The 12,812-nt window shown below is 36.6% G+C and overlaps 1 protein-coding gene and 1 pseudogene across 4 annotated transcripts; both read left to right on the top strand.

Annotated features, from left to right (window-relative positions):
- Positions 1-450, top strand: part of LOC121220385 (sterol 3-beta-glucosyltransferase UGT80A2-like) — an 8,122-nt pseudogene extending 7,672 nt beyond the window's left edge.
- Positions 451-5,365: 4,915 nt separating this feature from the next.
- On the top strand, positions 5,366-10,878 carry LOC107909079 (uncharacterized). 4 transcript variants are annotated; one of them, XM_041098925.1, is made up of 5 exons: positions 5,366-5,532; positions 5,784-6,958; positions 7,270-7,415; positions 8,642-8,776; positions 8,893-10,878. In XM_041098925.1, exon 5 carries the CDS (start codon positions 8,983-8,985, stop codon positions 10,762-10,764), a length of 1,782 nt encoding a protein of 593 aa, XP_040954859.1. In that variant the 5' UTR covers positions 5,366-5,532; positions 5,784-6,958; positions 7,270-7,415; positions 8,642-8,776; positions 8,893-8,982; the 3' UTR covers positions 10,765-10,878. The 4 variants fall into 4 exon arrangements, with proteins under 4 accessions (XP_040954859.1, XP_040954858.1, XP_040954857.1 ...); XM_041098924.1 differs by having other exon boundaries at positions 7,270-7,434; XM_041098923.1 differs by lacking the exon at positions 7,270-7,415.
- The last annotated feature ends 1,934 nt before the right edge of the window (positions 10,879-12,812 follow it).

Raw genomic sequence — 12,812 nt, 5'->3', positions numbered from 1 at the left:
ACATGGGAATTGGCGTGAATTGGAGCCTCTCAACATTTCGTCTTGTACTGACCTCCTGTCTCGACGAGTTTTGCTGACTGGCAGCCACCTTTCCTAGCTGACTCACTGTTACTGACTTCGAGTAACCTTGTTGTACATGCTCGTGTTGTTCACCTCACTCTCCTTATTCCTCGAGGCCGATCTTCTGTTACTCTCTCCAGCATTGATCTTCCCACTCCTGATGGCGTTCTCAATCATCTCGCCGTTCATGACTATGTCAGAAAAGCTTTTTGTGGCACTTCCTAACATATGTGTAATGAATGGTGCCTTCAGGGTGTTGATGAACAACATGGTCATTTCCTTTTCCAGGAGTGTGCTACTAGACTCGCTCTATCCGGTACACACTCACTCGCCTCCCGAACTATAGACCTGTGTCACGCTAGCTACGGGCGTCCTATTACGCCACTCTGATTACTTTTCTTCACTTTTTTGTTTTACATTTTTTTGATGTCTGTCGGCAAAAGATACTAATCTGGCACTAAACTCACTCTTTCGTCATGCCTCGAAACTTCAGCACCTCCATCGCCTTGAACTTCTCTTCGAGCCACTTGCATCTTTCTTCCAACTGCTTCGGTAACTCTTCCTTCACTCTTTCCTTCTCAACCACTTTTTCAAAGTCAGGGATGACGAGTTAATAGGATGTTTTCGGATTAAACCCGCCCAGTTTGGAGGTTTGAATACCAGCTCGAAATTGCTGAGGCATGATGGTACAGTAGATTTGGCGGGTATTCAGCTTGAGCTCGCTCATGTGGGTGAACCTGGAGGATAGAAAGTTCATCATCGTTTCCTCATTAAATTCCATGGCCTTTCTTTGTACCTTCTTTTATCATGGGGTTATTTTCCACTATACCTCTTGAGATTCCCGCATCTTCTCAGACATTTCTTGCTTCATCTTTCTAACCGTTCTAATTTGTAGTGAGCTCTGCATCTCCTTTGGTGCTTTCAAGCTTTTCTAATCTCTGATCCATATCTTTTGTCTTTGCTCGAGTGCCGTATCGGTGTCGGGTTGGTTGGTGGTTTCCAGGTTAACTGGCAATAATTTAATTAATTAGGATCAATTAAAGGTTTTGAATGCATATGATCGATCATGAGTGAATGCGAGAAAGCATTATTAGATTCAATTCACTTGGAAAACTTTATTAGAAAACAATCCCTTTACTAGATAGACTACAAATACGACTTCGCCCTAATAACTTAAGACCTTGATTTTTTAAAGTAACGAGGCTAACTCCCGTCCCCGGTCTGACTCTAATTCTACTTTACGCTCAATGTGTCAGCTTGTACTGCCAGGGTTTGTAAGTGATCAGCTACTTCTCGAATCTGAACAAGCTTGTCCCATAACACGATCCCTGCTTCTGACCTGATTCTGGAGATAGTGAAGCTGTTCGCTTTGATGATCTTTGTTTGCCTCCAAATACTCAATCCTGGCTTCACCATTCTGTAATGCCACTTCTAGTTCTTATATAGTTTTCTTCATTTGCTCGATTCTGCTTAAACTTGCTTGTAGTTCCGCCACCGAGTTACGATTTCGGTATTGATAAACAATCTTCTCAAGTTCAGCCACTCTAGCTTTATTATCTCTTTCTCTTGATTTTCTAACAAATTCTTCTCGAGCGATCTGTTTGCATCTGGCTTCTGGAATCTTTCTTCCATCTACCCCTTGGCTTTTTCTTCTTGAACCTCTTGACGCCACTGTTTGAGGTTTTCCCCAACCCAGCAGTTCTTACTAACAGACGTAGTCTCTTATAATCCGTCTTCAAGCTGTTCAGATCTTCTTCAACTTTACGCTTCCCTTTTCAGGCCTTCGGTTTCCTGCTTTTGAACATCTATGTCCAACTTTAATTCACCTTTTCTTCCTCCATTTGCTCTATTTTCTTTTCTAATTCTGCATTCCTTTTTCGAGGTCTTGCTTTATGATTTCTAGCTCAGAAGGATGACGCGCAAATGCTCCTCTATCGACTGACTATTTTCTGAACTTGGCCCAGGAATGTTGTCATTAATCCTCCTAACACGCCATTCGTTATAGTCAGAAGTTGTTATTGGACCCACGGCTAATCTCTTATTCGGCGAGTCTGATTCCACGCATTGGCCATCTCACGAGCCTTTCTTTATAGCCATCATCCTTGTATGAGAATTCACACTCATCTAGTCCTTGAGTGGCAGGCACAAACTGTCTTGACTGGTATTGTCTTAATACTAGCAATGGGGCATAACCAACAGCTCCCCAAATCCCGAGCAATGGAACCCAGTCAAAATCCCCACACCTATATAGGATATCATCTGGAAGCAACCACGGAGCTCTTCACTCGATATCTTCTTCTTGCAGACTCTGAAAGATTGCCATCCATTTCTCCTCCGAGATGTCATCTCTCATTGACGTAGCCACTCTCTCTTTCAACGGTGAATAACTCTCAGAAAAGACTTGATATGAAACCTTATCAACCTTCCAAATGTGGCTGTGGAACCACACAAGTAGTAGCTGCGCACATCCAATAAATCTACCCTCTCCCGTTCTTCGACATGTATTCAATGATCTAAAGGTTTCTGCCAAAATTACCGGGACTGGTGTAACTCCATTATCAAGCCGATCGAATAAATCAGTGGCCGCCTCGTCAACATGTCCCAAAATCTTAGGAAACAAGATTAGACCATATATACTTAGAGCAAAAATGTCTACTTTCTTCCTCGCATCTGGGTGTACTAAGATGAGGTCCTTCAAGCTTTCCAAGGAATGCACCTACTATCCCCTTTTTGCTTAATCCGAGCTGTAACCCACTGCTCACTCATCCCTGTTATACTCATCAACTTTCTCATGAAGGTTGGTACATTCACCGCTTTGAATAAATTCTATCCTCCTGAACCTTCGAACACCGAAGTAAAGCCGTGTACTTCTCTATTGTAGGCACCAGATCAACCTTCCCGAATGTAAAGCAACTGTAGGCCGGATTCCAAAATTGGGCAAGAGCTTGAAACAGACGCTTGTCTACCTTCATGTCAAGTAAATAAGGCAAATCCCCATAATTCAATAGAATAACTACCTAACCTCATTATCCCGTTGATCCCAAATCTCCTTCAATTCCTGCAAGTTGTTCTGAGCTACACTAACACGAGTGAAGTCCCATAACTCTGATACGTATCCCACGGCCAAACTATCACCTTTTTCAAGCTGTATCTTCTCAGACCAGGTCCGGACAGCCGCATTGTCTTCCACTCTATCAAGAAACCTATTTCCCATGATAAACTTTCTATATGGCAACCGAATATGAACCAACGCCTTTACAATGAAATGTCATGCAATCAAAGCAAAATGAAACAAGTCAGTATCACATATAAAAATATAATAACATGGCAAGAACACTTATTGGGAATCTACTAGGGTTTTGGAGTAGTTCTACCTAAGGCAAGTTCCTAAAGCTCACTATATGAGGTTTAGTTTCTAGAGTAAGGGTACCCGAACCAACAGATTCCTCAATCCTCACCCATTATAGGCTCATATAGATCGAGTTCAGTTCAGGGGACACATTTCCCTATGGCTGCACGGAGATGAAAATATCATGAAGACATAGGTACGGATGTATCCCGGAAGCGATCCACTACCCTGCACGGAGGTGAAAACCTCACGAAGGACTAGTTTCTTGCTCCCACTTAAGGGCAAAATGCAAAATGCAAATGCAAAGTTTCCAAAATACCATGATAAAACATCAATGAGCGCAAAGGGAACTCATGAATTTTTAAAAAACTTGTAATTTTCGACACAAGGACAAATATGATCAGTTTATGGCTCGACTCTCTAGGGTCCCCAACGGAGTCACCAAGCTGTCGAAACCGTCTTTTGAAAACAAAAATTTCAGTTGTCGACTTTTAAAACGAAAATGGGAGTCGCCGCCGATCCTTTATTAAGGTGTGATCGGGCCCACCTTAAAAATAAATTTGGTCTGCGAAATTTGAGAAAACAGGTTCGGGAGTCGGTTACGCACGAGGAAGGATTAGCACCCTCGTAACGCCCAAAATTGGTACCAAATTGATTTTTTAAAATGCCTTAGTGTCGAAAATTTGAAAAGAATTTAAAAGAAAACTTTTTATCTCATGAATGGATTAAATAATAAAACAATTCTTATTTCAAAGAAATAAAACACCACACCCAGTAAGTTAGGACACAATATTTTTAAATCTTCAAATACCCGAATATTGCCTTTTGTTTTTGAAAATTCTTATTCGAGAAGAAAATGTCATGACCAGTAAGTTAGGACCCAACATTCTAAATTCCCGAGAATAAGCTTTTATTTAAAATTTGTGAATTTGTTGCAAAACAAATACTTGGCTTCCTAAATTCATCGAAAATAATCGCGATCCAGTAAGTTAGGACACGATCTTTACGAGAATTATGAATACCAAATATTTAAAATTATAAAACAGGATGATTTAAATTCCTTGAGAAAATAAAAAAATATTTTTAAAATGGATGCTGAAAAGGGTTAAGGTAAAACATGGAACAGATACCCTAATTTCAAACATAAATGGATAAATATTTACAAATATATACAAATACAATATACAAGTAAATTTACAAACAGAAAAAAAATGAAATACATCAAGCCCAAAAAAAAAACTAATAAAATGCATGTATATGTATATATGTATGTGAAAATTATGAAAATAAAATAAGATAAAAAAATGTATATGTGTATATAAAATAAAAAAAATATATAAGTATATACATAAATATAAAGCATATAAAAGTTTTTTTTAAATATAAAAAAAATATATATACATATATATAAAACGTATGTATAAAAGGTATGCAAGTTATTCAAAAAGTTTAAAAATACATATATAAAAATGTATATATTTAAAAAAATATATATATACGTATAAGAATATAGAAATAATAATAATCATAATAATAAATAATATAACAATAATAAATATTTAAAAAAACGAGAAAAATGGCTGAATTGGGCTAAATTGAACTTAAAAACAAAAAATGGGGCGAATTTTGAATAAAATTTTAAAAGAAAGGGCCCACTTGAACACGGGCGTAACTATGGGGGACTAAAAGAGAAATTATCCCGTCCTCACAAAACACTGCGCAGCAAAGGGGCCAAATTGAAACAAAAATTAAATGTGCGGCCCAATTTCTAAGAAAACAAAACAAGTCTAATTGAATTACGCTGCAAACAGGAGGGGCCAATTGCGCAAATAGCCCAAGTGATGTAAGAGCGCGCGGATCCTCCCTTCGGGTCGGGTCACCGCGCGGGTTACACCAGGGCGAAACGACGCCGTTTTGAACGTTATTTAAAACCAAATTTTCCCCTCAAAAGTCATTTGAAGCCGAATGAAAGAAAAAAAAATAAAAAAATAAAAATAAAAAAAACGTTTCTCTAATGCTCTGCTAGGGCTTGGGACCCTAGCGTCCTCGCGCCGCCCTCGGCCCACACCGGCGCTCCGATCATGACAGAAACGGCCACCGGTCCGGCGTCCTCGGTGAATGGGGTAAAATTTTTCCCCTTTTCTTTGTTATTATTTGTTTTTTTTTAAAATCGCAAAAAAGAAGAAGAAGAAGAAACATAAATATAAAAAAAAAAGATTCACCTTAAACTGTGTATTCTCTGCTTTTCTTTCAATTTTTTTATCTATCTCTCTGTATATCCCCCCTCTTTTACAGATTTGATAGGCCTTTTATAGGCCGAAATAAAGAAAATAAAATAATCTAAATGCTGTTTTTTGCTGCTTCTTCTCTCTAGGACTCTCTAAGTCCGTGTTTTCGCAGGTGACGTGCGTGGAGAGGGTTGACCTCCGAGTTGTGCGGCGACTGGGCATTAGGTGCGACGCGAGGCTGCTGGGCGCACCTAAAGGCTTGCTGCGGCGCTCCTTAGGGCTAGGGTTCTTTCTTTTCTTTGGGCCAGGGTTGTTTTGGGGTTTGGTTTAATGATTTGGGGTTTAGGTTAGTTTTGGGCCTGTATTTGTTGGACTGTTTTTTAATTTTGTTTGGACCTGGGTCAATTGGGCCCTATTACAGCTTTATTTAATCTTGTTCTTAAATCACAATAAATAATATTCATTTTAAAAAATTGTTTTTAGTTAATATTATTCTTATAAATTAAATAATAAGTTTTACATTTTAGATAAATAAACTAAATAAGGCAATATAATATATTTAATAATGTGTTAAATAATCTTACATTTGGATAATTTTATTACAAATATAATTTATAATATGTAAATCAATAGGTTTAATTTTTACATATGGGAACTTATCATGCAAAAAGATTTTTTTATCTGGATTTTATTATATATATTTTTATTTGACTAAATTTAATGATGTTTAAATCAAATCGGATTCATCGATTAGATTAGTTGAATTGGCAAACAATGGGAGTATCTGTCCGAAGAATGATATTGAAATATTCATGTATATATTATCCATATAGAATTCATGATTTGTAAAAATTCACTAGTTAAATTTTTATTGATAGGTTCAAGTACTGCATTAAAAAAACATAGGTATTAAATAATGCATAAATTGACAAATCATGTACCATATTGAACATTTTCAAAGTATAAGTACTACATCAGATATTTTATGAAATGACAGGTGCTAAATGAGACGTTATCCCTTAAAAATGTTATTTCTCTTTCATAAACTGCTATTTACTATCAGACAAGGAGAGAGAAAACGATTACGAAAATTTTCCCATCATTTTTCCAGTTTTTCTTCATTTTCCGATCATCCAAACACAAAACAAAACAACTTCTTTTGTCTAATTCCATTTTTCCTTCACCAATTACCCCACTTTCTCACTTATTCTAGGGTTTCTTTAGCTTCCATTTCTTTCTCAAATGAGGAGGAAAATAAAAAGAGCCTTATTCTTGTCGGCATCGCGGGATTTTTAAATAGCTAGACCTAATTTAATTCAAGGTAATATTTTCTCTTTGGTCCATTGGGTATTTAAATTTTCCAGTTTTTGGTGAAAGAAAGTGAACTGATTTGTTTAATGCGTTTAAAATTAGTGATTGGCTGAGTTTAGAAAAGGTATTAATCTTGTTAAAAGTTTTCATTGAGTTTAATGTGAGTTCAATTATGATGCCCTTGAATCTATCCCATTTGTAATTTCAATTTTTTTGAACTTGGAACTTAGGTGATTGAATTATTTAGTCATTTTTTAAGGAATCAAATGTTTATCATTTGTTTCTTAAGCAGTCCATAAATTTGCATTTGTTTCACTGCAGGAAAACTGTGGCATTGAATTGAAAGCTTTTAGTTTGCTATGATATCCACCCAATTTCACCTTTACTGTAAATTATTCTAGTTTTTTCTGCTTGTTAAAGAGTTTTATGATGCAATGGAAAAGTTCTTTGTATCTTCGGCTGCAAGGGTAAAAATTTCATCAGAAGGTCTCTCTTACATCTTGATTAATGCCCGATTCATGCTTATGCTGTCTAGTAGAATTTAGTTACTATCTGCTCTATGGGCCCTTGTTGATAGATATGTGTTAGTGAATCCTTTTATGCTGTTCATTTAGTTTATGCATCCTTTTAGTTTACTTTTATAAATAGGATTTGAAGTCTTGGCAAAATCCGGTGAAGTTTGCTTCTGGATATCACGCTCTATAATCTGCCGATATTAAGTAAAAATGTTGTTTCTTTAAAAACTTTTAAATAGCTTATATCGATTTTGTAGTTGCAAAGCATTGCATTTTTTGTCCTGTTCTGAATGTGATTGCTTAGAGAGCCTGGGACATGATTTCTTAGTTTTCTCTATATCATCCTATTTTCCATCATCAATATCATCTTTTCTTTTTATTCTCCCTAAAGTTTAGCCTGATTTTAGTCCCTTCAACAAGAGGGAACAATCAGGTGAGCCATGGTGGCTTCAATTTTAGGTGTTTTGAGTTTGTTAGATTTTGGTCATGGACTTTTGGTGTTATTGGCTTCAATTGTGTCGGCTTTCAGGCTAGTTGAGTTGGTTATTTGGTTAGGTTTATCAATTTTACGCTACCAGAAGTAGGAAAAACGATCGCCTTCTAGTTCATCTGGTTTCAAGTCTTTTTAGTTTTCCAGTTGATTGGGTTCAAGTTATATGGAATCGGGTTGTTGGCCTTTGAATCTATTTTGGTTATGTGAAAACTTTCAGGCGATTCATCATAGTTATATGAAATTTACGGCATTGTCTTTCGAATTTAAATGTGATACCATTTAAGATTAGCCTTGAACCGAAAAGATCCTTGAGCAGGGAGATGCGGCTTTGATGGAAAATTTCCCTTTGTCATGTTAAGAAAAATTTGCAAATACCTATTAATTCTAGAATTGCTAAATTACTGTTCTTCATTGTTTTTATTGATGATTTGCTATTGGTATCCATGTTTAGGAATTATAGGAATCAACGCACACCATTTGAATTTTTTTCCAAATTTCAATATTGTACTTTTCTGCCCCTTTCTCTGGGATTGTTTTCTTTTAATTGTTATACACAGATGTTTGTAGAGCTCACCGGCCTTCTTGAAACTCAAATTCTCCCTTCCCCTTCCCATTATGAAAGAAGGGTTACTGTTAAATTGTTCATCTCGAAACTACTACTCATTAGTTTCTTTTTCTGTCACAGGTGTGTTTTCTATTCCTTTTGGTGTTAAAATCAGTTGCTGCGCCAACTGACAGCTTGAAAAGGGATTAAGCTGGCAATGTTGCTGTTTTATAGGGAAGAAAATTGTTTCGATTTCTATGTCGATTAACTATACTGGTATAATTATTTACATTTGATGTCTGGTTTCTTTTGGCTACCTTCCCGAACCCCCTCAGCCCCTGAAGAATATATACTAATTTCCTTCCTTTTTTCTTCTACCACGTTATCTACAGCTAACTAAGAGTATATATATCTGCTTATTGCATGGAGGGAGCCCTTTGAACCACATTAGACTGTTGTTTCATTTGTTTCTTGCTTTGGTGATGGATCATGCTTTAGTGGTACCCGATTCTTCTGATGCCATTGTAGAACATTCATTAGTTATTGGGCAGGAATTTCCCGATGTTGAAACTTGCAGAAGAACCTTGAAAGATATTGCTATAGCAATGCATTTTGACCTTAGGATAGTGAAATCTGATCGAAGCCGATTTATAGCCAAGTGTTCCAAAGAAGGTTGTCCATGGCATGTCCATGTGGCAAAATGTCCTGGAGTTCCAACTTTCACGATTAGAACTCTGCACGGAGAGCATACATGTGAAGGGGTTCGTAACCTCCATCATCAGCAAGCATCGGTGGGTTGGGTTGCAAGATCAGTAGAAGCACGTATTCGGGATAACCCACAGTACAAGCCGAAAGAAATATTGCAAGATATTCGGGACCAGCATGGAGTTGCTGTTTCTTATATGCAAGCTTGGCGTGGGAAGGAACGGAGTATGGCTGCACTTCATGGGACTTTTGAAGAAGGGTATCGCCTTCTTCCTGCATACTGTGAGCAAATAAGGAAAACCAACCCAGGAAGTGTTGCATCGGTTGTTGCCACTCGACAAGAAAATTGTTTCCAGTGCCTCTTTATTTCTTACCGTGCATCTATCTACGGGTTTATAAATGCTTGTAGACCACTTCTGGAACTCGATAAGGTGGATCTGAAAGGAAAATACTTGGGTTCATTGCTTTGTGCCGCAGCAGTTGATGCTGATGATGCTTTGTTTCCCTTGGCAATTGCTATTGTTGATGTTGAAAATGATGAAAATTGGATGTGGTTCGTGTCAGAGTTGAGAAAACTTCTTGGTGTGAACACTGAAAACATGCCCAGACTTACGATATTGTCTGAAAGACGGCAAAGCATTGTGGGCGCGGTAGAAGCCCATTTTCCGAGCGCTTTTCATGGATTTTGTCTACGTTATATCAGTGAAAATTTCCGTGATACATTTAAGAACACGAAATTGGTTAATATCTTTTGGAATGCTGTTTATGCTCTCACTTCTGCCGAGTTCGAGAGCAAAATTGCAGAAATGGTAGAAATCTCACATGATGTTTTACAATGGTTTCAAGTCTTCCCTCCCCAGCTTTGGGCAGTCGCATATTTTGAAGGAGTGCGATATGGCCACTTCACACTAGGTGTGACTGAGTTGTTGTATAATTGGGCTCTCGAATGTCATGAGCTCCCTGTTGTGCAAATGATGGAACATATTCGCCTTCAACTAACCTCTTGGTTTAACAATCGTCGTGAAACAGGAATAAGATGGACCTCAATTCTTGTTCCCTCCGCCGAGAAGCGGATTTCAGAGGCAATTGCAGATGCTCATTGCTACCAAGTACTTAGAGCGAATGAAGTTGAGTTTGAGATCGTCTCAACTGAGCGGACAAACATAGTTGATATTAGGAGTCGTGTGTGTTCCTGTCGCCGTTGGCAGTTATACGGTTTACCGTGCGCGCACGCTGCAGCCGCACTTATTTCTTCTGGGCAGAATGTTCATCTGTTTGCCGAACCTTGTTTCACGGTGGCAAGCCACCGAGAGACCTATTTGCAGATGATAAATCCTATCCCGGATAAGAGCTACTGGAAGGAGTCAAGGGAAGGAACTGAGGGTGGAGCTGCAAATCTCGATATCACGATACGTCCTCCCAAAACTCGCCGGCCACCTGGGAGACCGAAAAAGAAAGTTCTTCGTGTCGAGAACTTGAAGCGCCCAAAACGAGTTGTTCAATGTGGTAGATGCCATTTACTAGGACATTCTCAAAAGAAATGCACAATGCCAATTTGACCCCCTGATTTAGCCCCTTTTTTTGTAAGATTTCTTTACTTCCTTTTTACTCCTTTAATAATTTTCTTCTGCTTATGAAATTCCAATAGAATCAGTGTTCATGTTTGTTGTTAATCTTATTGTATGTTTTTAGTAACATTTTCTAGTAGCAGAAATAAGCATCCACTTCCCTAAGTACATACTAATTAAATTTTTGTTAATCCGACCCTTTATTTTCTTGAGGGGCGGAATTGAATAATAAAATTCTTAGATCAAAATATAATTTGATTAGTTATGATTTAATTATTTTTGAAAAAGGTTGAACAGAATTTTGTTTCATTGAGGGTTAGAATGCAATTTTATAATTTAATGATTTTAAAGAGACTGAAATGTAATTTTTCATTTTTTGGGGGCCAGGCCCTACCGGTGTCTAATAGTTGTACCCGAGACATTTTTGGTTACTTGTATTGATTCTTTGGGAAATTTTTAAACGTATGAAAAGACTTAAAAAGGAAGATTGAATATACCTATACTAGGGGCGAAGCAAAAAAAAACTTTTTATTGAGGGGTCAATATTGAATTATAAATTTAAAATTTTTTATCATTTAATTAATTGATTACTTCACAAATTTGGAGCACTAGAAGAGGAATTTTAACAGAGGGTGAAGGTCTTTGCTGTTGTCATGGAACCAAAACTTTCGTTTCGCGTTTCATGTGGCTTTAGGAGATCCTTTTGATCCAAACACATCTAAGTCAACTTAACTATCAAACAATTGATGATTCATCAAGAATTCCTCTAATGCACCAGTTTATATAGCGGAAGTAACTTAGCCAAAAGAATGCACAAAAGAACAAAAAAATCACAAAAAATAATGCACGAGAGGTGTTTGAATAAATGCTTTCAAAGAATTTTATTAGGGGGAGTTTTTTTATTTAAGTTGAGCTCTCCCAAAACCAATAATCTATATCAAATCATATAGATGGACGAGATTAGCTTACTAAGATAGTCTATCCTTCCAAATCTGCATCATTAGGTCACCCAGATTTCAATCTAACAGGTTTCTCCAACAATTCTTTGAATCGGACCAATTCCGTGGGCTAATTGATCTTCATCTAATTGATAGACCTTTATGAAATGCATCTTGTACCATGGTTTCAGACTTGCCAGGACATAACGGGGAGCAGAGAGTGGCGCTGGCCCCTTAGCTAATTGGTATAATACCAATATTAGTCCCTTTTGAGTCTTAAATTTAAGCCCTTTTAAAAGTTTTTTTTTACCTTTAGCCCCCAATCTTTTGATCCCTCAGTAATAAATTCCTAGCTTTCCCCTTTACCTATGCCGAACTTATCTCGAGTTCGAGTAACAGTATATATATGTGCAGTTAATGATTTTTAATGATGATCGAGATATTTGTGTTTAATATATATTAATTCTGACTTAAATATGAATATATAATCTTTTAAGAATCGTGTAAATGTATAAATTAACTTTTAAAAAACTGAATATATATATATAGCTCTTCGATAATCAAATTAATAAATAAAAAGGTACACTTTTTCATGAGGAACTCCGCCATTGATGTGCATCAAAGCTGCCTATAAATGCGAAGGGTAAGATATTGTGCTTTTCTTGCATGTGATCCACACCTGTCAATTTATCACATATAAATGAACAATTTTTTTTTCTCAGTTTTCTTTTTTAAATTATTATTTATAAATGAATTTAGTTGGATTTAGATATCGCAAAGTCGATCTATATTTAGAACTCATGCTGATCACATTACCATCCAGCCATGAAAATTTTCTTTCATGTTTATGGATTCAGACTTCAAAACTCAATTAGTCATCTAATATTGAACCCTTGAAAAAAATTTATAAAAAATTCCCGAAATTTAATTTAACAAAACACTATGAAAAGAATATCAAATCTTATAAAATAAAACCCCAAAACAGAGGAAAAAAAGTTGAAATATGTTGTTCAACTTTTTATACTCTTCGAAAATTCGAAATTTAGTTTTTATATTTTTATTTTCAAGAATTTAGTTTTTTTAATTTTTAGATTTTAAAAT

The sequence above is a fragment of the Gossypium hirsutum genome, chromosome D08, assembly GCF_007990345.1.
Source record: "Gossypium hirsutum isolate 1008001.06 chromosome D08, Gossypium_hirsutum_v2.1, whole genome shotgun sequence".
Lineage (NCBI taxonomy): Eukaryota > Viridiplantae > Streptophyta > Magnoliopsida > Malvales > Malvaceae > Gossypium > Gossypium hirsutum.
The sequence above is the reverse complement of the archived record's forward strand: the minus strand, read 5'-3'. Positions and strand labels throughout refer to the sequence as shown.